The following is a 24,394-nucleotide window of genomic DNA, read 5'->3' on the forward strand; positions in this document are numbered from 1 at the left end:
CAAATACAAAAGAACAATATTGAGGGACACTTTCACGTACAATACATACAGGCAAGACTAGTTTCTATCAGTCTTCTTTTAAAAGGAACAGTCTGTCACAATATTGTCTGCTGAAGTCGTCATGGTTGTGATCCTGCTGGTCGTAGGTTTCAGACACGTCTGACTGCTTGAGCGCTCCACATACATTGGCAGTATTGATTGTAAGATGCGTGTGTGTCACAGAGTACTGGGTGATTGACGTGGTTTGTGCTGGCTGCGTTAACACCCCTGAGACATGAGAGGTATCCATCCCGATCCAGCGCTCAGATGACGTTCCCAATGCCCGCAGTGATGTTCATCTCAGCACAAGTCGTCCGGTGGCAAAGGCGATGATCTCCAGCTTTTTCAGAAGCTTCTTTCCTTTCTTTCGTCATGGAAATCAGTTTTATGGAGGAAAGAAAACAAGTCTGACCGACAACCTTGACCAATGGTGACCGTTCCTTTGTCTCCAAGTTGTATTGCTCAAATGTCAGCAGTAACCTCCTGGGATCAATGTCAGCGTTTCCATAAGAAGATGATCATCATCCTGGTGTTGTACATGTGGTATGAGGGAAGTCTGCGTCCTCCTCCCACCCTCGGTCCTCACACCTCCTCGGGGTCCATGGGACCCTCGGCACCCTGAGCGGCGTCTGTGTGTAACCGGAGGATTGGCTTGTTACACATCGGGCACACGCTGCGGATCTCCAGCCACTTAAGCAGGCACCTGGAGAAGAGGTGTGGAACATGAGCACCAGACCAGCATCTAATTCACTTGTCAACGTCAGTGAGGGTGAAACACACAAGGTAATAGAGATTCAATGTGCCAGGTCGTGGTCATCTGAAATGTTTCTATGCAGATTAAATCTGGATGACAGCTCATCCCTCTTAATTTCCTCAGTCATGACCCAGATGTCATTTCTTTCTCACAGCAGCTAGCAGAAGCAGAGCGACGTGTTCCTCCTATTTTCATTAGAAACGCCATCAAAATTCCCCTCTAAATTTGTGAAAAATCTACAAATAAATCACTGAATCGTTCCTGATACAAATCTATTTCTACTGAAAACTATGGTCTTAGACGGGTGCTTATTATTATTGATCCAGTGAGATGTAATATACCAAAGTAACAGCAAAAGTGTGGCCACAAACTTGATTTACAGTTTGTCATGACGCACCTCACAGCGCCACGCGCACTGCGTCATGACGTCAACAAACGCCACGGTCTGGTTGCTACTATCTCAGCATCACAAGTGCCAAACTTCTCGGCGTGTCTATTAATATCTGATCAACGTTGGGTGAAAGTTCGCTAAAATGCCACACGTGTCTCCAGTTCAAGTTTGTTTCAACTCACTTCTTGTGAAATGCGTGAGAGCACGGACAAACTCCCAGCTCATCTCTGGTCCTGAACTCTTCCAGGCAAACTGCGCAGGTTTGCTGCAGGGAGACCAAACAGCAAGGTTAGTGTTGCATTACGGTTATGCAAGTGAGTGTTGGTCAGATTGTCGCCTGACAATAACCATCATTTTTAATCAGGGGTGCACCGATACCAGTTTATTCCAAAATGATTGGTGTACAAGCACTTGCATTTGAGTACTGACCGATATGATACCATTACACATAGTTACTTTTATTTTATTTTTCCGTTTTTCATATACATCTCACTCTTGAATGACATTCCTCAATATGTTTCACATACTGTAAAGTGGCTGTTCTATGAGTACGAATACTGCCGGCCAGTATCATACCGGTATTGGTGCATCCCTAATTTAATATGGTATTCATTATTTGCTAGTAATGGATTCAAGGATGTTTCAGGTGTGCAGTGGCCAGTTCAAATTTAACTGTGGAGCTCATAAAGTTCACAAATATATGCACAGTCATGGTGTCCAGGCTGACTACTGTCCACCACCTTGAAGTGCCAACACACCCGGACACATAGTTTCCCAGTCAATGTAGTTCGATATTCCAGGAAGCCTTCCTCCTTCTCTCTTCAGTCCAGCTCACAGACATCCATCCATTTTCTCCCACCTGTCCAAGGGTTATGGGGGCAGCAGTCTAAGCAAAGAGGCCCAGATTTCCCACTCCCTGTAGCTCTACCAGGAGAATATGATCCTGGTTCACCTCACTCGGGGCGTGGCCAACTAGTTTTCATTGATGCACATGCTCTAGACCACAAATCATTTTATGTGTTCGAAAGGCATTAATATAGATATGACAATTAGATTCACAAAGTAAAATGGGTAAAAATCTGTCTCACCAGTAGAACGTGTTGACTCACAAAGGTTCGTGTTCAAGGAAGGGTAGTAGGAGGAGATTATTTAATGTCAAGAATGAATCTGGAAAATTCCATAAAAGTGATGCTGGTAAAATGGATTATGATGACAGGAAACCGGATGGATGTGTTGAGCTAATCTTAGTGAAGCCGAATGTTATCATTCAATAATTCAAATGATGCTGTTGAATAAAGACACATTTTGTCCCACAACTTGGTCAGTGTTGGATTACGTTTGAGACAATTCTAGATTTCAGATTCTTGTGGAGAAAAACAACAGGTTCTTTTCATCACTACCCAAAACTTGTGTAGCGACAGGTAAGAGCCAGATGTTCCATTTGGCAGTGTTGACATGGGAATCCTAAGGTTTCGATCAGGGATGCACCAAAAATATCTACCACCCAAACAACATGACTGAAACTGGATGTTTTAAAGTTGCAAGTGGGGATGCTGCGATCGATCGGTCACCGATCTGTGAATGCCAATCACTTCCTGTCACTGCAGATCACCAACGACCAATCACGTGGGACAGCCGGGGATGTATGTAAATATTTCACAGACATAGCAGAGTCTCAAGAGACTCACCATTCTGCAACGTCTCATATCAAAGTAAATGTTTTTCAGTTTTCCTTTTGACAGAATATTTTTTCCCCTATTTTTTTTTTGCCGTCTTGAAGATGTATATTAGTTTTTAGTGGTTCATGTTTTCACATCACGTACACAGAATGTCTCATCATTTTTATTACAAATTCATTGTCAATCCAGGTGATCTGTATCGGTGGTGATCGGCACTGTGGCTTATCGGTATCGGCAGCAGAAACCCAGATCGGAGCATCCCTAGTTGTGGTGTGTCTAAGAAAGACCAACGAATAGTTGTTAAGATGTGTAAAACTAAAATTTCAAGAGCGAGACCATCTGCCATAATATAAAAAATAATATATAAAGTAATAATTGTTTGATGGATTTATTATTTGAAGCATGAATAAGACTTTATGTAACTGCATGGCTTTGATTTTTGTGAGCTAAGCACTCAGTTATTTTCAGTTTCAGCCTAGAATTTTCACGTCAGTACATGACCATATGTGGAGATGAAGTCTGGGGTCATCAACTGTAGCGTTGTGGGTTAGTCATCATCAAACAACTGACGCTATTACAAAGGAAAGGACCAAGAAAATGGGATGTAATTACAATATAACTGTGCTGTTATTACACTGTATGCTACGATGAAGTAGCAGTGAAATCTAGCAGTGTAGAAGTAGACACATAAAGGTGTGCCTTTCCTTCCCGACTGCAAATCATCGTCCTCATCTTTATGTCTGTCGAGAGTTAGATCTTAGAAAGGGAGTCTTTTTTTAGGAACCAAATAGACAGGAGGTGCATTTTGCATGAGTGTAGCTATTCTTAGAACTGCCGCTGGCCCAGAGAGATCTTCGGGAATTAAATCCAATTCTTCCCTGAAATGTATCTACTTACTCAGAACCCTTTCTAATTATGCTCGAACGTTGTGTGTGTGGTATCCTTTGTGTGCCACTTACTCCAAGCAGGCTGAGTTTCTTGCTTGCACCCTTTAACACCACCTGGAAAGAGGGACCATGTGTCAGCACTTTCACAGAACACAAGGAACACGAGACATGCTTTCACCGCCGTATTAGAATCAACACCAGAGCTCTTGTTTTTCAGAGGAGTCACATGATCTTCAGGCCAAAACCCCCAAGGGTTAATAAACAGCACCCCCTCCCTCTGCGTCCACCTCACTGCACCATGTCACGCCCTGCTACCTGCCTCTAAGCACTGCAGATGAATTCACACCGTGTTTTTGGACCAGCGGTAGTGACACAAGGATGGAGTCAAGGACAGTTGTGAGGGGGGCGGCGTTGAGTTTCAAGCTGAAAACTGTGAAACGCTAGCGTGGTATTTATAACCTGCCTGTGAAGCCGATGTTACATATGCAGCCTGAGCGAGAGACTGCAGAGACGTACCTCATTGTAGCTGAACTGCTCCCTCGTTCCTTGTTGTTTCAACCTGCGACAGGACGGACACAGAGGACAAGCATGAGACTGGCATTGGTTCTGAGAATGTGAGCTGGACTCAGGCTTTTGGTGCATCACTGAATATTAACACAGACCTCATTTTAGCCAGGTTTAAGAGGAAATAAGCTGCATTACCTTGTACTAGTGAGTAGTGTGAGGCTTCATGAAACAGTGTCTTTTCTTTCAAGCCCACTAGATGGCACTCTCCGCTCTAAAAGCTTTGGGTTTTAAGAGCCATTTCAAGGAAACCTCATTTCATTTTTAAACCAACAGCGCCATCTACTGAACACAGAAAAGGGGGACTCTGTTTCATGAAGCCTCGGCCCATCACTGCCTCGTACACGTGTCAGTGCCGCAGTTTACCATCAGTATAGTACTTTGGCCAGGACAGGAATATATATTTGGCCTATATATATCTATGTAGATTTGAAAGAGGGAAGTATGTGCTCCATTTTAGCCTTCATTTTATTATTAGAGTACACCGCAGACTCCGGCTCATAAAATATGAGATGCTCTGTTTTTTTCTCCTTGGAGCACAAACATCTATCCGTGGTTTGCGTTTTCATTTCAGACTTTTCATCATTTATGTTGACTTTTGAACTACTGGTACATTTCATTTAACCCACCCTACTTCAGTATTTATTTGTTGTTGGCCATGCTGAATAACTTGGCGAGCCGGATTTTGCCCCCGGGCCTCGAGTTTGTACCAAACCAAGTGTTGTGGATGTGAAGCAGAACAATACCAGTCCTGGGGTTTCTATTTCATATCTTAAATGCATCTCACTGACACAAAACAACAGAGAAGAATGGAAAAATACAGAGCGCACCACTGGTCAGTCTACTCAATGTTGTACAAGTAATGCAACACCATTACAAGCCAGTCCATGTAATTATGGAAATAGGTGTCATATCACATCTATTTAAGCAACGCAAGAGAAAACAAACTTGACCACTGTTCCAAAACCAGCATAGGATACTGAACCACTGCTATCATTCACACATCTTCTGTCTCGACGGCCCTATTTGTAAGATACTGTTAGTCAGAGGTGTTAAAGTCAATGGCTGAAGTCGCTCCTTTTCATTCTCTGCTTAAGAATTATTGATACAATAGTTGAACAAATGTCATATAATTTGTCATCAATGTGATATGGTTTGAAATATAAAATCATTCATTGATGTCTTTCAGTATATTTATGGGATAATCCATTTGTTTTATGACAAAAAGCCAGAATGCCTTTAGTCGTGTTTAGGCTTGAACAAAAGTGTGTGTTTAAAGTGAAAGGTCACAGTGAAGCGAGCTGATCCAGGCAAACCACGTGTGAGCGCCATCACAATGTTAAGCATGCGCATGACCAGACACACCCGAGACTAGCTGCTCGGTGTTGCGGTCTGATTTCTCATGCTCAAGATCCGTATTAAAAGACCACCAACTATTCCCCTGTTGCCGCCCATCGCTGCAATGAGCTGTAAGGAACAAGCATTTTAAACTTGGAAGTCAGCGATTTTCCAGTGGTGAGACAAAAAATCTCGAGCGACTGAGGCATGTAATGCTTCAAAAGATCATCCAAGATGTGAATACCAATCCGGCTTTAATGTCTTTCCACCACAGGAAGTTCATATTTTATTATTTTCTCAGGTTATGTGATGGTTAGAGGAAGAACGCAGCACATTATTTCCACCTAATCTTCATTGTTAGGCGAAAATTATCCTAAAGGTATGTTAACTGCTGTTTAATGTGGTGTTTAAAATCATTGCCCAACACCATGTTCACATTGTGACACCTTGTAAAATGTAAATCCTGAAGCTTCTAGACAGTATTTATATGTACTTTAAGGAATAATGATCCGTCTGACATAGTAGCATAGTTTGCTTTTCATCCCCAGGATGGTTTAAAGTGTCCAACAAGGGTATGTATATTGTGATCCGAGGCTCAGGAGAGACTGTAGCACCGATGTGCTTCTCATATAAAAAGCAGTTTAGTCAATTGAAAAATAAAGAAGGCAGCAGCTGCAAGGATAAATGTAAGGTCACTTTTTCATCGCACTGCTGAAAATGTCAAAATTGATTCCTCGGCACAGACTGACTCACTGTTTTGGAAATTATACCACTGAGAAGTAAAGTTGAAGAGAAATCTGAATCTCATTGACTCTAAATGCCCCGTATAACACTTAACTGACTCCACTACTATGAAGCATATTGTTTTATGTAAGTATTGGTAATATATCATTAGGTGTTGTCTGTGTGGTTGTTGCTTCTTTTCTGCACATTTGACCAACACCAGTCAAAGAACTGAATCTTCAACACTCATTACATCCTCTCAGCCCTTGAGAGCTTGTGGTGGTTTCCTTCTTGTCTACTGTAAATCAGCAAAGTTATGGATTACTCATCCATAGACAGCTGTCCAGGTCCCACTTTCCCCCATCAGCAGCTTAATGAATCATGCCTGCATTTCCTCAACTGACCAATGTGTTGACATGATTCATGAACATAAGTCTGGCAATAGGAGGAGGAAATAATAAAGTCAGTCTGATGTGTGGCTCTCCGCATGGATGCATCTGCACCTCTTGAGATATATATTTTTTAATTGAACTTGTTCTACAAGTTGGTGTAGTGATATTTTACTTATTTTAGTATTTTATTTTTGTGTTTATTCACTGGTAAAAACAGGTAATTTCCATTTACCTTTGAATAAAAAAAGTTTGTTTTGATTTTTAAATATTTTGCTTATTATTTTAAAAAAGATAGATTTATTTTAATTCATGGTGCTGTGAATATTTCTTTTAATTTTATTATTTTTTTGTCCAATATTTTTTCTAAAAACTGCTTTAATATAATAAATATATGTTTATTTTCCATTCATATTTAAGCATTTATATGGCTAATCTTACAACTATTATTATTATTATCTATATTAGTATTATTATTTCAACAGTGTACCCCTATATCACCCTCATTAAAAAATAATGTGCAACAAAGGAAAATAACTTTGAGGCACTTTTCCAGTTTTAGTAATGGCGCCTGGCAACGGTGCCTGTGTATTTCATCGCCTCCGTGGAGATTGAATTGCCCCTCCCATTATTAAGGGGGATATAAAGCTTTATTTATAATTTATTATATTGTATTTATGGATATCTACAATTAATATTTGGTTAAATGACAATAATATTCATAGGACTGTATGTAATGTTTTGGAAGTGCAGTAAAGCTCTGTCTTTCATGAGTCCAAAACGTGCTGCTTTCCTGGCACCATCACCAACTGATAAAAGTGACTGTATGGCTATGTATAGTCTAGAAAATAGAACTAGAAAATAACTGGCCAATGATAAAAGATACAGAGAGGTGTCATTCAACAACATAAAGGCCAACCCTTCTTTTGGCTTCTTCTTACCTGAAAAGGTAGCAGCAGATGATGAGGCTGAGCATGAAGACGAAGAGGCCGATGCCCAGCACGATGACGTAGATGTTGAGAGGGAGATGATACATGTCCGCCGTCATGCTGCACAATTCTTCCGAGCAAAGAGAACTAGAAAAACACAGCAGGCCTGAAATGGAAGGACAACACTGAGGATTACACCAGCAAACACACATGGAGGCTGGACAACTGGGATGCTCCACAAATTCTGCATATTTTTGCCATCCAAGTTTGATGTAGCAGATGACTAAACCAGTGAATCATATGACTATGATCCTGCCAATATCCTGTTTTAGAAAATGCCTCTCCTTCTTGATGAAAATAAGTAAGACAGATTGTCACATTGTTATTATTATGAATAACGTTATTTGTGCTCATATTTTTCATGTTCACGTTGCAAGTTGTTTCATGTCCTAATTCCGAGTGTTTTCGACCCAACGGTGGAAGCAGATGTTGACATGCTATCCTCTGGGAATGGTCAGAACAAGCCTGTTTGTTTTTCATTTATTTCATTTTGGTTTGAGAACAAGTACCTTGGATGACATGGTGGCTTTTCATACGACCATAACAGCATCAGCTAATAAGTGAACTGGACCATCAACCAACTGTTTATTTAATGAAGGCTTCAAAGGGTTGAACAACCGCGAGTGAAACTGGACAAAAGAAGATGCTCAGGATGGAGGAGTGTCATCTGTAAGGTTCATGAAGACTATTAATCAGCTGTGCGTGCTGCTGCTGTTTTCCTTTCCGTACACGTCAGCGTCTATTTTTACGTTTACCGTTGCTGCTGACAATGCAGGGCTCATCTTTGTTAACCGCCACAGCTCTCCATTCTATTCCTCATCAATGCCTGCCAATGATATTGTATATTGTATTGTATTTTGGAACAGTGCTGAGGAGTATAAGGCAAACTTGAAAACCACACCTCCATCAACCGCTCAATAGTGGACATATTAACCCCATATTATTGCTCTATTTGTCTCAGGTGTATCCTTTTTATAAGCACTAAAAAAATATAATACTAAATACTAAAAAAATAATACTATAATAATATAGTATAATACTATAATAATAATACTATAATACTAAAAAAAATATCGTTGATAGCAATGAGCCAGATGGGACAGCTGGTGGCAGTGTCACGGAACTTGCTTGGACAACTCACAGTGAGATTGAAGCATGAAGCCCTTCCCTCCAAAGAGAGTTATGAATACTTCAGATTGACGGATTCAGTCATCTGTAACTCCGCCAAGATGTCATCATATGTTGCCTGTCCCGCTGTCAACGTGTTCTGAGAATTTCATTTCAATCTGTTCTTGTGATTTTGGGTTATTTAGAAGCAGAGGCTGAAACTACACAAATAGTCTGAGGCTGTGTGAGAACATTAGCGCTTCACTTGGTGTGATATATGAAAATGCAAGTGGTGAGACCTCAGGTTTCCTTCACTGGTTGACAATAGCTTCTGTAATGATCTTTTCATAATTCTTTTTCAACCACATGCCGACTGGTGGTTCTGTGGTCCCATCCGAGCTGCGGTCACCCCTGAGCACCATCCTTTTCAGGCTCCACCTTAAATCACCCTTTGTCTGGTTGGCAGAGGAGTTGGTCTCTGTGGGGATTTGTCACCAATTCTCCTCATTCACGATGGCACCAGTAGAGATAAGGCTTGAATGCTGTTGCTCTATTGCTCTGTGGAACTCTAGGAATACTGGAATGTGGGACATCTATATGTATATTTTTCTGTAGGAAGTCAGGAAGTCAAATACGGGGCGACTCAAAACCGCACCATCTGTTCTGCTGCCTGACTTTAAGTGTTGTTAAACTGAGGAGTGCCCTTTCTGTCGACATCAGACCTGGGCAAAGTGCGGCCCGGAGGCCATATGTGGCCCTTTGCCTGTGTTTTTGAGGCCCGCATGAGGTCAGACAAAAACTATACAACTGATACGTTTTATGTATGTTTTTTGTCTTGTTTCTTTCTTATTATACCATGTTCAGGACTAAAATTTATTTCCGTCTGCCATTTCATTTTTTTGTTCCTCAAAATACATTGAAAGAACATTGAAAATATATTTTAATATTTTACAGATATTTGTGCTATAGTTTTATTATGAATTTTATTGAAATTAAATCACATATTAAATGGACTATTTGTATAGGTTTCATGTCATATTTGCATAATATACTTCCTTCCATTGAATCTTGAATGGTACATGTCACAGTTTATAATGTGGCCCTTTAGGAAATGTAACTGCCCACCTCTGGTCTACATGTATAGGCGGAGGGCACCTCCGAGAACATGTGTGACGCAGGTGGTGGGGGTTGACTGGGGACCAAGGAGCCATTTGGTAAAACAATAGCAGAGGAAGCCCCACTTCCCAAGGCCACATGCCGTCTCATTAGCTGGCAGCACGGATGCTCTTTGCCAGCCTCAGTGTCCATGTGTGGCTTTTTAAAGGGTATGAATAGGCACAGCTTGCACATGGTGGGAGGTACGTGTCTGATGATTTAACATGACTGGGGGTTGGGGGATTTAAACAGAAAACGGGGATTGGGATGCAGACAAAATGAGGCTAGTGTAATTAGAGGAACAGGCAGTGGCAGGATGGAGTGGCGCTTAGTGAGGCAGCCTCCCAGCAAGAGGGTCATTCATGGGTTTAACAGTGCAGCTTGTTTGTTTTCCAGTTGCCAGATTCCCAGAAACATACACTGATACTGATGGCATAGGAGCGAGGGGTTGTCCAGACGAGTGGCCTGTTTAGGGTCAAGGGATAAGTCCCCAGTCCCCATCACCCCATTAGGGAAATACACAAAGGAATGTGAATTAATCATTAAACTGGGTTGACGGGAACAAAACCGTACCAGAAAAGTATGAAATATCACTTGCAGATGTCTTTCCCAAAACAAACACTTGTGACTCAATTGGAGCATTCGCAGCATTCCGGGGGATTTACTGATTTACATTCATGTGGATCCATTTACTGACCATGCTGTGAAGTACAAGTTAGTACGGCAGTGTTGTATTTGGCAGTGAAAGCCACTTACTTACCGTTACACCATTGGGATCGTTGCATGAAATCGGACTCCCAGGACAGCAGCCGTGAATTCGAGCTTTGCCGGAGGATGGCTGGACCTGGATCGACCGCAGACTTCGAGGCTGGATCTCTGAACGCTTTTAAGTCAGCCACATCAACAGAGCTTCCTCAAAACAAAGCCTTTTTTTTCTGATGTTCTCAGATTCCATAAATCCTTAAGAGGTGTAGTTTTGGTGGCTCAGCGTTCCCAAATCTGGATTAACCATTCTGTGTGTTTAAGACTGGAATATTTGGAACTGGAGTTTGGTCCAGGATTGTAGACCTTGTTTGCTCCTGGATGGCAGCAAGGGAAGGAAGAGGAGAGGAGACAAAGAGATGCTGTTGATTGTTTACCAGTGTCCTCAGAGCATGTGTGATTCAGGAGTCGCTGCTGCCTCACACTCACACAGTCGCAATGTCGTCAAGAAATAAGAGGAATTACTTACATTTCCAGGCGGATAGGCTGTCAGTGACCCCACATTGTGTCTGCAGCGTTGTCCCCCCAACAATGACATCCACCATTCCAAGGTCCTCGATCAATGAAGGTAATTATCAGGCATTAGTCTGGGAATTATCTTCATCCCAAAGCTGCTTTTTTTAACAGAGGATTTTCACAAGTCTCATCCCCCTCTGTTGTCCTAGGTTGTCTCCTCCTCCAATCCTCTGATCCTGCAGGGGGGTATTCCAGCTCAGTGTCGACAGCGAAGATGTGCTCCCCTCAAGGAAAAGTAAGGACACCTCCATCAACAACAGTCCTCGAGCTGGCGTTTTGCTAGTGTGTGTGTGTGTGTGTTTATTTGTCAGCCAGTGTGATTGTATGTGTGTAGGTGGAGGGTGGGGGGACCTACTCTCCCTCAAACCATCTGCTCCCTCGATTTAAGAAAAAAAAAAAAGAGAAGACAATGGCCTGAAAAAGCGAGGGCCTTGTTGTGCCGTCTCCTCCAGCTGGCTTTGTCATGAAAGACTTCCCCTCTTCCTCCTTTCAGTCCATTTCAGTGGTGAGGCTGAGCCTGCAGTTGGTCCGTCCCTGCTCTGCTCTGCCTTGGGTTTGTAAACAGATCCCTGCTCATGTGACCAGCCGTTTTGCCTCGCAACTCTCTCCTCTGTCAGCCCTCCCTCTCTGACTCGCTCCTCCAATCTGCTGGCAGAAGGAGAGCAGAATGAAGCAGCCTCCGACAAATAGGGCGCCTGCAAGCATGCTGATGTGTGTATCTGCCAGTGTGTGTGTGTGCACAAAGTACTGCGCATGTATGTGTGAGTGGGAGACACAGCAAAGTCAACAGCAGCCTTGGTCAGTGGCATAGCTGACATCCTGATCAGTCGAACCAAGACTCGACAATAGCCACATTTTTATAGGACTACTCATCGAACAAACCGAGTCTGTTGTTTTCATGAACTCTAACCAGCTCTTGTGAGGACGCCTTGACCGCTGTGGTCGAGTCTATCAATAGCAGAGAAGCCGCAGGGTTATGGTTGACCAACGAAATGTGAGGTACAAAAGCAACACACATGAGCCTCATCCATCAATTTGACTTGGTGTGTCTGTGAACACAAGAAAAGGCGAAAACCCCACAAATGCTTGGATTTTTGTCTGCAGAGGACGTAGTTATGTTGGTGGTCAGGTGATGGGCTTAAAAGCGTCTGTTTGTCGCTGACTGTTAACATCTCACTAAACTGCAGTCTGAACTTCAGTGTGAACAGAAGGACGGATTCAAACCAGGCTGTTTTTATGTTAGATGCCACATGGAGGGGTTTAGTTTGTCTGTCCCATCAGGGATCACTTCCATAGCTTGTCGTCCTCCTTTATTACTACCTGTCTTGGTCATCCTTCCTAGCCACTCCAGCTGCCACCCGGACATCATAGATCTCCATCTGTTCCACCCTGTCTGCACTCTCTTCTTCACCTCCCTTCATGTCTAGATGGTATGCCGAAACTGTTTTCACTACCTCTACTCGCTATATTTCCACTCTTACTCACACACATACTCTATCTTGCTTCAACTGACTTTCATTCGGCTCCACTCCAGCTCACAGCTCCATGCTTCCAGCTTCTTCTTCATTCTCTTTGTAAATCTCTCTGCGATCAGCAAATTTGATGACATATCTTTTCGAGGGAGCAACTTCTTCACAATGACAAGTTGCAGTATATTAAAGATGTCTTGTTAATTGCTTGTGAAGTAGATCATTTTTAGGCTCACTTCAAAACACCTTCCTTATATTTAGAATTACTGGAGACTGGAAGCAATACCAGCAGCTAAAATGCGCTTGGACGGCACCTCAGTTTTGCAATGCAAAATAATGTTCCCTGCTGCATAAGAGATTTTAAATTCCAGTGTCAGTCACATGTTCCATTTCTTCCACATTCTGTGCTTGTGTTGAACTGGTTAACCGTTCTGTTTGAGCATGTATAGGGAAATAAAGGCATGACACCAAAACCCAGTGGATGAAGCAGACGTCCACCACCCCCACACCAGCCGCCACCACTGCCAATTGACTGAGGGAGACAGCAGCAGCTGGGCTACTGGCTGAGCTGTGACATGGTCAAGGGGGGTGATGCTGGTCTAATCTGAGGAGGGGGAGGACGGGCCAGAGCTCGGTGGGAGCTGTGCCATTTTCTTTCACCACCTCTGGAATTGACATTAATACGGAATGCAGCTGGAGATGCATCAGGGGATAAACACCAACAGAGTGAAGGTGATCAGGATCTGATCTGAAATCTCTCTGCCGTGGCTTTTGTGGGTAGTGTGAAGCTGCAGCTGCCTTCAGGGTTCAATGTTTAGACAAGACGTTTACCGTAACCAGATTCTCTGGCGACAACACACATGAGCGCTTGTCTGTTATTGTTAGGAATGTAAGTCAGTCATGGACCCAAGTTAAGAATTCATCTCATTCTCCCACACACAATGACACGATGCCTTCCCCAGATGTCCCAGAGAATATCCCTTGATGTGCAGCTGGCATCAGCGCTCCATACACATCCCAGCTGTGAGATATTGTCCGTCACACAGCCTCAGAGGCTTGTGAACTACTCGTTTTCAATCACACAACAATGTCTGTTCATTTCCACAAGAGGCCGCTCTTACTTCTGCTTTCCTGATCTGCAGTGAAGAGTGTCACACCCTCACTTAACCTCTGTCGGTCAAATGAGTTGAAATCCCTGGGTCCATGCAGAGAGATGCCTGGTCTCTTTTCTCAGCTCTCACGTGAGTGGAATGTGATCAATAAATGGTTCCCATATTTATTTTTAACTCACTGCCTCCACAAGCTCTGGCTTTGTCATAGAATAACCATTAGGCCCGTGTTGGCCGGAACATGTCTGATGTGTACGCAGCAAGCGGGTGTGTACCTCACTCCGTGATCACAACTGGCTCCTTTATGGACTCATATATATCTATTTGAATGTGCACAGTTTTCAAATGTGATCAATGTATCTATCAGGCAAAAGAATGCCACAAGGATCAATCCTTATGATAGTTCCTTAAAAATAATAGCTGAACATCTGATTCGCGTCTGCTCGCCCATGACTTTTAACATATATTTTATTGGACACACAAACAAATCAACGCGAAGCAAGAGAGGAAATAGTACGGTGAGTCAGCGTTTTGTTTTTTTTTTTACTCTACATATCATGTATGAAACAGACACTTTAAGAGATAACAAAGTTATCATGTGTATATCATGAAAGAATACTTAAAAAAATGTTAAATTGTCCTCTGATCCGGTATATTTTATTCAGGCGTTGGTTGAAAATGAATTGAGAGACGAGAAAGCGCGCCATCTAGCGGATTTGCAAGGTCAGCAGCTCCATCAAGCTACATTTGCTTACACAGACACACCATTTGAACTCTGGGAAATAAAACCCTGAGTGAGATGGAAGGTCACAAATGAGAAACTCTGATGTCAGACTTTGCTATAGTAGACGGCCCACTCCTTCCTCTGCACGTCGTGGGTGTGACCATTTGCACAGCCATTAGTTTCTCCATTCAGCAGGCCATTGTGTTCTCCATTCATCTGCTCCTTTCTCAGGGCCAGCGCCGGCTTACAGGTGTGCCAGTTCCACAGCGCTTTGTTCATGTCGTCCTGTGCTCTGATGCCCATGAGCTTTTCCTCATCGCTCATCTTCTTGTCTTCGTCTTCCTCGTTGGTGTCATACTTCTTCGAGTGATTCTCGTGGAAGTTTCGCATTTCCCCGCTGATGCCCTCGAAGTACTGGTGGATGCAGACCTTGGCGAAGCTCTTGGCGTGCTCCTTGCACGTCTCGTCGAACATTTTGCGCTCGATGTCAATGTAGTGGGACCAGTATTTGGTTTTGAGGAAGGCGGCCTGGGTGAAGCAGGGTCGAATCGCCCGGATCAGGAAAGCTGCAAAGGTCATCATGAGCAAAAACAGCCAGCCGCAGGCCTGCAGAGGACCAAGACAAACTGTAACATTTGTGAGGGGCCACCATCAAAAGAAAGACACTGATGACGGAAAAATATCCAAAACATATACTTAAGTAACAAGGACAAAATTAACCGAAAAAGATTAAATGTAAGTAAGGATATTAAGAAGTGTAAATATTCCATGAAACGTATTGAAATATTTGCTTTCATATGCATTTTATTTGAATATAAATCAACATAACTATGGACCAGACATTCAAGATGAAAAGGAAATGTATATATTATTTATTATATTATATTATTATTTATCTATTTCAAAATATATTTTCAATATGGTTCAATGTACTGTATACGAGGAACAAGAAAAACACACAAAATGGTTAATGAAAATAATATATATTTAGAATATATATATATATATAGTATATATTTATATATTTACTGCTGGTGCTGGTGGTGACTAAAAGAGGAAGAACAAAAAACAAAACAAAAAATTAAAAAAATACATAACATATCAGTTATAGTTTTAGTCTGACGTCAAAACGGCCACGAAAATACAGGCATCGGGCTGCATATGGCCCCCGGGCTGCACTTTGCCCAGGTCTGATTTAGAGCGTAAATGGGGCCCTTTATCGACTAAAACTTCATGAATACACAGCACTCACCTGTGAAATACACTTGATATACCGTGACGCCGCCACTCTGACTTCCTGGTGATGGAACAGATCTTTGCATGGAATCCTGGCTAACATTTTCATCTTCTCAACCTCTGACATCCCCTTTGTGAAATTGCCATCGGTAAACCTTTCAATATCCAAGTCGATGCTAAAGGCACAGAGGAAGCTCTTCCCATCCATGAGCGTGACGGACACCCAGACCGCCGGGGCGATCAAAGACCTCTGAGTGATGGAACAGAACATGTAGCGCAGGATGGTGGGATCCTTCCGCCGCCTCCCCGTGGGTCGCTTCCATTCTTCAGCCAGCACCGACACGTTATTGTTCAACACAAAACCCAACAGGAAGAACCATATGGGCGGCACGATCAGCAGCCCAATCCCATAGTTGTAGTTGTACTCAGGCATGCAGGGACAGCTGAACTCAAAGGCGGAATACATCTGAGCACTGGCCAGCGCCATGATGCCACAGATCCCGTTCATGAAAGATTCCTGGTTGGACTGGAGGAACTGGAACATCATACGGAACTTATCCATCTCGGCTGGTGTGTTGGTTCCCCACTTGTTGAAATCTGCAGCAAACAGTTTTTTTTTTTCCTAACACAACTAAATGGAACTAAAACAAGTGGCTGGAAATGTTTGCCTTCAATACTACTGAGCCACTGAAATCAACATTTAGCTGTTTTAATCCATCAATGCATGTATTTCTAATGTGACTCGGTGAGCGCGCTCATACTTACTCTGCCGCTCAGGAGGGACGTTTACGCTCACCCGTTGATGTCCATCATTGTTACACTTCTATCCTTGAGAGAGTCTCTTCACAGTCCACCACATCACTAGGCTCCGCCCTCCACAAACACCTGTGTTTCACTGTTACATAACTGCACCTGTAGTTCAGCTCCTCGGTTACGCCATTACAATTAAAATCACTTATTCAGTCCGAGCAATATTCTAAAACTACGAAGCTTTTTGTTGCTTTGTCGTGCATTTATCTTGCAGTTTATCTCGGGTGCCACTGCAGTTCAGCTCAGACATGCAAAGCGGCCAACAAACATTCAAATATCTGCTGCTTTGTTTGCAAAATGTGGTTGCAGTCAGGGCGGCAAAGGCTCACTCTGTTTCCACTCTTTCCACTGCCATTTGATTATGTCACACACTTTCAATGGTGAGAAGAGTCCAGACCATTTACCAAAAAAAATAAGGCATTCTCTGAATTGCCTCATTTAACCATAGCACATTATAGAGGTGTGTTTTTTTCTGCCATGCAATCGTGGCCTTGAGATTTTCATTGTGTCGCTGCTCCACAAGTGTCACGGGCTCAATGGGTAGCGTCCTCTCGCTCCCATCCCTGCTTTGTCACTGATATTCCAATATTTTTTCTTGTGTATCCATAATAAATTGTGCAAATTCATTCTCATCCACAGCCTGTCAGAGGGATGTTTGTCCTTAGCAATTTAACTTCCTAATATTTTTCCACTGTGGGAGGAAAGTGGTGACTTTAGAGGAAAATAAGGAGAATAGATGCCTCACAGAAGGGACACTCTTGAGCTGCTGTACTGTTACGGCACCAACCACTCTGCTGCCCCTGATGCTTACATTTTAAAACCTTAATCATTTCGATAATTCTTGTATATTATTTTTATTTATTTGATCTTTTTTTTAATTATTTATTTTCATTATTGCACCTTGTTTCAAACCACTTTCCTAGTTGGTGGAATCCTCACTGGCCTTGGCAAAAAAGCTGATTCTGATTTAGTTTGGGATTTTAATATCACATTGAGAAATAACTGAAAGTCATTTCCCAGTCGACGATGACGACGTGCATCATTTGCTTTCAGGAAGTGTCACACAGCAACGTGCACCGGAAGAATCATGGGTGTTCAGGAAGCAGGTCACTATCGTCAGACTTCATCTGCAAAAAGGAAGAGGCTTCTCACAGTGAGCTTCTGCTTCTTCCTTCTTTCACCAGAGTTCTACACCAGTGAGTAAAAAGAGACACATGTTTGTTTGTTTTTTGTAATGTACACAAATGGCATTTATTGGATAAATGTGAATTGACAACAACTGGTGTGGCTACTTTCTGAAATTGAATTTGGTTTTGTCGTCCGCAAACTGTCATGTCTGTTTGCCAGGTTCTTATCATAATGCTGCTTTCAAAGAATTGGCCAGCTGCATGTTCTCATTCCAATACTTTTGCCTTGAAATCATGCGAACCAACCGTGAGCAACGAAAGTATAAAACATCTTTTGAATGCTATTGAGCATTAGCGTAACCATTTTTAATTCATCTCATGATACGCTCATGAGTGATGTATAATAAATGATAATATTAATTTTCAGAGGAAAGCAGAGGTGATGTTTTAAGGCTCTTTACAATTTAATTCAGTTAAACCCGGCAGAAACTGGACATTTTCATTTATAAAATATACACACAATCGAATCACTCGAATCGTAAATTCAACTTTCCTGTAGTGATGGCGACAAAACGTGGATATGAGGGACCTCTCATGTCCCCAACTGCTGGCCTCTTCTTCGAGTCTTCTAGTGTCCGTTATAGAAGCTGTGTGACGCTACTGCCACCCGCTGACCGATTGAAGTTACTGCACTGAATGTAATGTAATATGGTTTACATGGTGGGGGAAAAAAATCTATGTTTGGCAACAATATCGGTAAAGAAATGCAATGTGAATAGAAGCCAGCAGTTTGTGGTATGTGTGCCAGGGTCTTCCTAGTTATTCATTTAATAATTTTCTCTCTCGCTGAACACATCAGAGATGAAGCTACTGAGCCAAACTATTTACCAGCACTGTTACACTATCATTCTGGGAAACAGATGTCTGGACATTAGATGATAATTGAATTAAAAATTTGAAAAACATGGGAGAGAATAAAACTGCCTAGTAGAGAGACTGTGAAGGCAAGTTCTTGAAAATGTTCCTGTGTTTTCTAACCTGCAGGTGATGCATGAGACTGTGCTGCGTGTGCTGGCGGTGGCCTTCGCTCTCCTGATGTCCCCCAGAGACAATCCTGGGCAGACAGAAAAGGATGGCATCATCTTACAGACACACGAAGAGAGGGTGATGAGAAACACAGCGTGGTTAGACACGGAGGAGGAGGTCTCCTCTAGCCTCGATGTGCCGCTGAGTATAGCTCCAAGGTTTGACAAGCAGCTCAAAGAAATCCAGGAGAAGTGTTTAACCACTGAAAAGGCGATCAGACCTCCTGATGAATTCAAACTTGTTGACAAAAATCAAACCGAACCGCAAGTTAAGAAGGACTCGGATGGAAATCAGGAAGAGCAGACGTTCCAGAACCAAGGTTCCGAGGGTTGGGGGCGAGATCTCCTCTGGTGCATGTGGAACATACTCTCCTTTATATCTGCTCTTCACTGCCTTGGGAAATATTTACAGAGCAAATCCATGGTGTGGCCCTTCTGCGCTGACAAGCTCCGACTACCGGACCACGACAAACTGCTGCGTTTTCATTCCAAACATCTTCACCAGAAGAATCTATGGGAGGAGGAATTCCTGGATGGATTCGCGAATGACCTGCTGGCCTCTACAAGGGTGGTCTGTGAGCGACAGGGTGGGATGTCAATTCAGGACTTCAGGTTTACCAATGTCTCTGATGTCATGGTGCCACTCATCCCACTTGAGCCCCACAAGATCCAGTGTCTGCTCAGGAAAGATGAAACTAGCATGCAGCCTTGTGGCCAAGTGAAAATGCTGGCAAATGAAAGCTGTTACTGTCAGTCTTCGGATGCAGACGACGATACGGTTTGCCTACTCCACGGCGAAACAGGAAACACCACAAGGGCCGACAGCTTTGCTCATTTGTGCGTGAAGAACAGCAGCTTTCTTTCAAAGTCGCAGACGCTCCGATGGTTTCGAGGCACGTTGAAACAGGCGTGGGCTCAAATTTCACACAAGTACGACTTTAAGGTGACCATCAATTACTTGGACACTCCATGTTCTCTGGTGATACTGTTTAAATCTGGCAGGAAATTGAGTCTCAAACTGAACCCAGTTGTCAGGTTAAGCTGCTACGCCCATCTGTGCATCGCTGACTTCCCTGAGAACTCGGACTCGCTGTGGACGCTGTCGCTCGACGGCTATGAAGACACCCTGCTGGATTACTTCTCTCAGCAACTTCCTGATGAAGCGTGTCACATGCAAGCGCTTGAAATCGCTCGCTTCCTCCACTGCAGACAGGTGGCCGTGACAGGCGCGTGCGCGCTGACGGATCAGCACTTCAAAACCGCACTGATTCACATTCTTTTCAGAACAAAGGCCTCACAGTGGCAGTCCAACCAAATCGCTTCCAGACTGCGAGACTTGCTGGTCTTTTTGGAGGAGTCGCTTCAGACCAAGTCACTGCATCACGCTGTCGTTGGTAACCGCTCGGCTCATGGCGCTCCTCAACTTCCTGCTCAGCTGACTCTAGCCAAGTCAGTGAATCTCTTCCATCCGCTGGTGGCGCACGAGTGCATCTACAGACACACCCTGTCACACTACAGGGAGATTCTTCAGAACTCACACATGCTCATTCTAGATTATGTGGGTGGGAGATGTTTCTCACAGTGAGGACTGAACCCAAAAATATAGATCGCTTTTATTCCTGGCCTTTTTGTTGACACAATATATTTTGCAACATAGATTCGATTATACAGCATACAGTCAAATATGCGTAACAATGACCATGTACAGTTTGGATGTGATATGTTTTCATGTTATGGTAAAAAAAATAAAGCATGAATTAAAAACTTTGGACACATGATCACGTGTAAATTATTTTGCCAAGATCGAACAGTTAAGCAGCTTGAGTTGCTGTATGTGGAGTGTGTGCTAACTCTCATTCGTACTCCAATATTAGTTCAAAGAAGGACGCAGCGTTTACAGGTCGCATACAGGATGATTCTGTATTTTAAGGAACAGGTGGCAACCCTGGAGGTGGGTCATGATTTTCTGCCATTACAAAATGTAATTTGAGTATGCATTTCCATACATATCTCTCATTTATTTCCACTCTCTGTGTCGACTCCGCAAAAACGCGCCATACCGTGTTTATAAGGAAACGCATCTGTCAACAGGATGCAACTGCTGAAACAATCAAATCTCGCGGTTCGTTGTGAGGATCTAGGGGGCAGCTCCAAGGGGAACGCAAGTTGGCTGTGTGGGACCATTTTGATCAATCTGAGAATAATGAATAATTTATTTGAATCTTTACTGTTTGTCTCGGATTTTTGACTTGTCTTGTTCCATTCTTGTCTTGTTCCAAGGTATAATTTCATGTAGAAAATTGAAAAATCTTTGAATAAAAAGTTTTGTTTTTTTTAACATTTCCACATGAAAGATATGAAATTAAGGCAAAAATTTATTTGAAGTTATATACAGTAGGTCGTACCAGTGTCGGTTCAGTCTGTCAAGTAGGTTGCCTGCAGGGATTTTTAATGTCCAGCAGGTGTCAGTATTCAGTGACAGTATCAACACAGTGCGTCACCGTGTCGAAACGCTTTGTGATGCCTCATTTACCAATTACTGGGTGAAATACAGGATGATTCTGTATTTCAAGGAATAGGTGGCAACCCTAGCATGCTTTTCTGCTATTACAATTTGAGTGTGCATCTCATTTATATACACTTAACTCTGTGTCCTGTTTTTTTGGAGTCAACTCTACAAAGCCAAACCAGGCTTAAAAAAAAACAAAAAAAACTTTAAATCATGATTTACAGGTCAATCATTTTTAATATAAAACATTGCATATTTTTGACCCTGATTTATCTCCAAACATGCCGCCCCTTAAAGACTGACGTTTCACCCTTCTAAAAAGAGCAAAAAGCTGATTCATTAAAGCCAATTATTCATTCCTTTAATGACGGTCCCATTGCATTTCTAGTCGTCCCAGTAGTTAATGAAGCCTTTTTGATCAGCCATTTCCTCATTCTTCTGGCCATCCAGGGAAGTCAGTTGTGGTCCCGTTTCTCCGTCCTCATCCTTAAAATTCACCTTCCAAGACTTGCTCGAGACCACATTGTGAGATGCTGGAAGAAGAGGACAATCAAAACACATCCTGAAATTGGAGATGGAGACATTTTGAACCTCTGACTCGCCTTTCATAAATCCTGGAGGACAGGTGGTGTCGCAGCAAGCACAGGTGTGGTGATAGCCGTACAGCTCCTGCCAACTGAAGACCAAGTCAGGCCACATTTGAGCGAAAATGTGAAAGTGTTCAGAGGCCACTCACGTTTGTGTGGCTTGGTCATAAGTGCAGGCTTTAAAACTCTCAGTAGCTGCGATCGGTGCTATTGAGATTTCACAGTGCATGAAGAGTTGCTGAAAGACAAGGGGTCGAATGGATTAGTGCAGGAACCGAACCAGGAGCCGTGGTGAGATGTTTCAGCAGACACCTGTGACGACGACGTGAGAGCGGCATCATTGAAGACCAGAGCAGCAACACTGAACTTCTGGACCATTTGTGAGTTGCCAGTGATGAACTTTGACAAGGGTGTGTCCTTACTGTCCACCATACAGCTGAAGAGAGACAGTTTTTGGATTCAAATGAAGCCAGCGAGTGTTTGTAAACAAACGTACCCGTGGTTGTTGATGACCATGTGGTTTGGCTCCGAGATGTAACTGGGGCCAGCAGTCATGACGCATTTGTCGATGTAGAGTCTCTGCGTTGGGTCTACTGTGGTGACTGCGGGACGCCTGGCCTCGAAGAACATCTGTTCTCCGAGAGTGTAGCTGGTGCCTCCAGCAATGGTATTGCCTGATTCTGAAAGGCGTCAAATGAATCGGATCAATAGCAGTGTGTAAAACTGTCATATGGCAGTGACACCAAGTGTTCAGTCAGCGTTATCCTGTACACGTAACATCCGACTTACATCCACCCGTACTTCAATGTCTGGCAACGTGTACAACAGTTATCCCCCGCATCTCACTCACAGCACTATCTATAGGTAGCTATTTTGAATGGCATTCGACTTGCGTCCAATCTGACTTGCAACCGGTTGGTTGGAATCGATCCTGGTTGTAAGTTACATGTTTGTATCTTATAATGATCTTTGACTCCTACAGCATTGAAATTGACAACCTGCCCTTAAAACTCAAATAGTGGGAATTTTTGGGCTTAAAAACAGTTCTAACTCAAATTCCCTTGACCTCACAAGTTGCTGCACGTCTTCAATGCCAAGTACTTAAAAAATAGTGTGTACTTGAACATGGCAACAAGTGTGCCGCACGATGTCCATAGCAAATTTTAAAGGATACATTGCTTAAAAGGTTGCTACATGCAAATTGTGATCAGAGTGATTGTTCAATACCATCTTGAGCAACGATTGTGAACGGCGTCCTCGGTGTGAGCGGTATGCCAAAGGTACCTCCCGTCAACAATGGATAGTAGCCAACTTTGTAGGAGTGAAAGAACCTGGAAGCATTTTGAAAAGCCATTCAATAAGCTCCATGTCAAGATCTGCGAAAAGAGGCTAGTTACCTTGGCAAGACGCACTTGATGGGAATGTTGAAGCTCACCTCCCGTAAAACAGGCCCAGGTGGGTTGTACACGAGCATGGTGGAGAAGGACATGTAATCTAGCGTGGACTGAAACACAGAGGTCAGAAGCAGGTAGGCATTGTGTAAATGCAAGGGCTGTCCAAACCTCTTTTATAAAGCCACAGGAAGGCTGGTAGCTGTAGCGAAAGAGGTAGTGATCGTCTTCCTCTGAGCTCGGGTCACACAGGCCCAACTTCAAGTGAGGGCTAGCTGAACCCTTAAAGAGACTCTTACTGACTCGCACAACCAGCTGACTGCTGAGACACTGGACTTCAACGGGCTTACTCGGGGTCAGACCCTTATCCTGGGGCGTCTCAGGCGTTGGCACGGGGAGCAAGATGTTTTTCGCCGTCTGAGGGAGCAACCGAACGCCCTTCTCCGGCTCAAAAATATATTTGTGGATATCGGTGGACGACACGATCAGGGACTCGGGAACTACCCTCGGTTCCGGCAGTGAGGGCTCATCATACTTCCAGGACGGACGGCTTGGTGCGAGGATGGGCTGCAGACCGGAATGAATTCCTCTCAAATGCTGCAGTCGCCCCCCTTTCGGAGAAGAGTCGCGGCCAGAGCGCGATCTGAATTTAAAAGACAAGCCAGAAGCGATGTAAGACACCAGTAAGAAAAGTCCAGCTTTCATCAGGCCCATTGTTGCCCCGTGACCCTTCTTGACCCACCCCTCGCTTTGGCTACATGTGCGGCTGTTTTATCGGGCTTTAATTTTCTGTCTCAGCTTCCCAGGTGAAACCAATTCCAATCAGCAACAGCCAATGACCACACCACCAACCACAGTCACCTGACTGACTCCGACAGGCTTCAGCAGGAAGTGTGCTTTATCTGTCTTAAATGAGCATATAAAATTGGTTAATAGCTCAGCTGTGATACACACGTGATACATCACAGAATAATGTACTAAAACTGTGAATATCTTTACCCTCCACCAAGTGTTAATGATGACTTTTTTCATTTTGTTAAATCGTTATTATGAC

General features: G+C 43.2%; 3 protein-coding genes across 3 annotated transcripts; 1 reads left to right on the top strand and 2 right to left on the bottom strand.

Annotated features, from left to right (window-relative positions):
• Positions 1 to 4: 4 nt before the first annotated feature.
• Positions 5 to 11,891, bottom strand: LOC128754988 (RING finger protein 122-like). Its single transcript, XM_053858049.1, has 7 exons — positions 11,247 to 11,891; positions 10,776 to 11,094; positions 7,706 to 7,859; positions 4,267 to 4,309; positions 3,823 to 3,864; positions 1,367 to 1,449; positions 5 to 742 (listed from the first exon to the last, which is right to left on the bottom strand). The coding sequence occupies exons 2-7, from the start codon at positions 10,798 to 10,800 to the stop codon at positions 622 to 624; spliced, it is 468 nt and encodes a 155-aa protein (XP_053714024.1). The 5' UTR covers positions 10,801 to 11,094; positions 11,247 to 11,891; the 3' UTR covers positions 5 to 621.
• Positions 11,892 to 14,517: 2,626 nt separating this feature from the next.
• On the bottom strand, positions 14,518 to 16,633 carry LOC128754653 (calcium homeostasis modulator protein 1-like). Its single transcript, XM_053857421.1, has 3 exons — positions 16,597 to 16,633; positions 15,848 to 16,428; positions 14,518 to 15,201 (listed from the first exon to the last, which is right to left on the bottom strand). The coding sequence occupies exons 2-3, from the start codon at positions 16,391 to 16,393 to the stop codon at positions 14,701 to 14,703; spliced, it is 1,047 nt and encodes a 348-aa protein (XP_053713396.1). The 5' UTR covers positions 16,394 to 16,428; positions 16,597 to 16,633; the 3' UTR covers positions 14,518 to 14,700.
• Positions 16,634 to 17,784: 1,151 nt separating this feature from the next.
• LOC128754632 (inositol 1,4,5-trisphosphate receptor-interacting protein-like) lies at positions 17,785 to 20,518 on the top strand. Its single transcript, XM_053857376.1, has 2 exons — positions 17,785 to 17,837; positions 18,813 to 20,518. Exon 2 carries the CDS (start codon positions 18,816 to 18,818, stop codon positions 20,436 to 20,438), a length of 1,623 nt encoding a protein of 540 aa, XP_053713351.1. The 5' UTR covers positions 17,785 to 17,837; positions 18,813 to 18,815; the 3' UTR covers positions 20,439 to 20,518.
• The last annotated feature ends 3,876 nt before the right edge of the window (positions 20,519 to 24,394 follow it).

This window comes from Synchiropus splendidus, chromosome 2 (genome assembly GCF_027744825.2).
Source record: "Synchiropus splendidus isolate RoL2022-P1 chromosome 2, RoL_Sspl_1.0, whole genome shotgun sequence".
Classification (NCBI taxonomy): Eukaryota; Metazoa; Chordata; class Actinopteri; order Syngnathiformes; family Callionymidae; genus Synchiropus; species Synchiropus splendidus.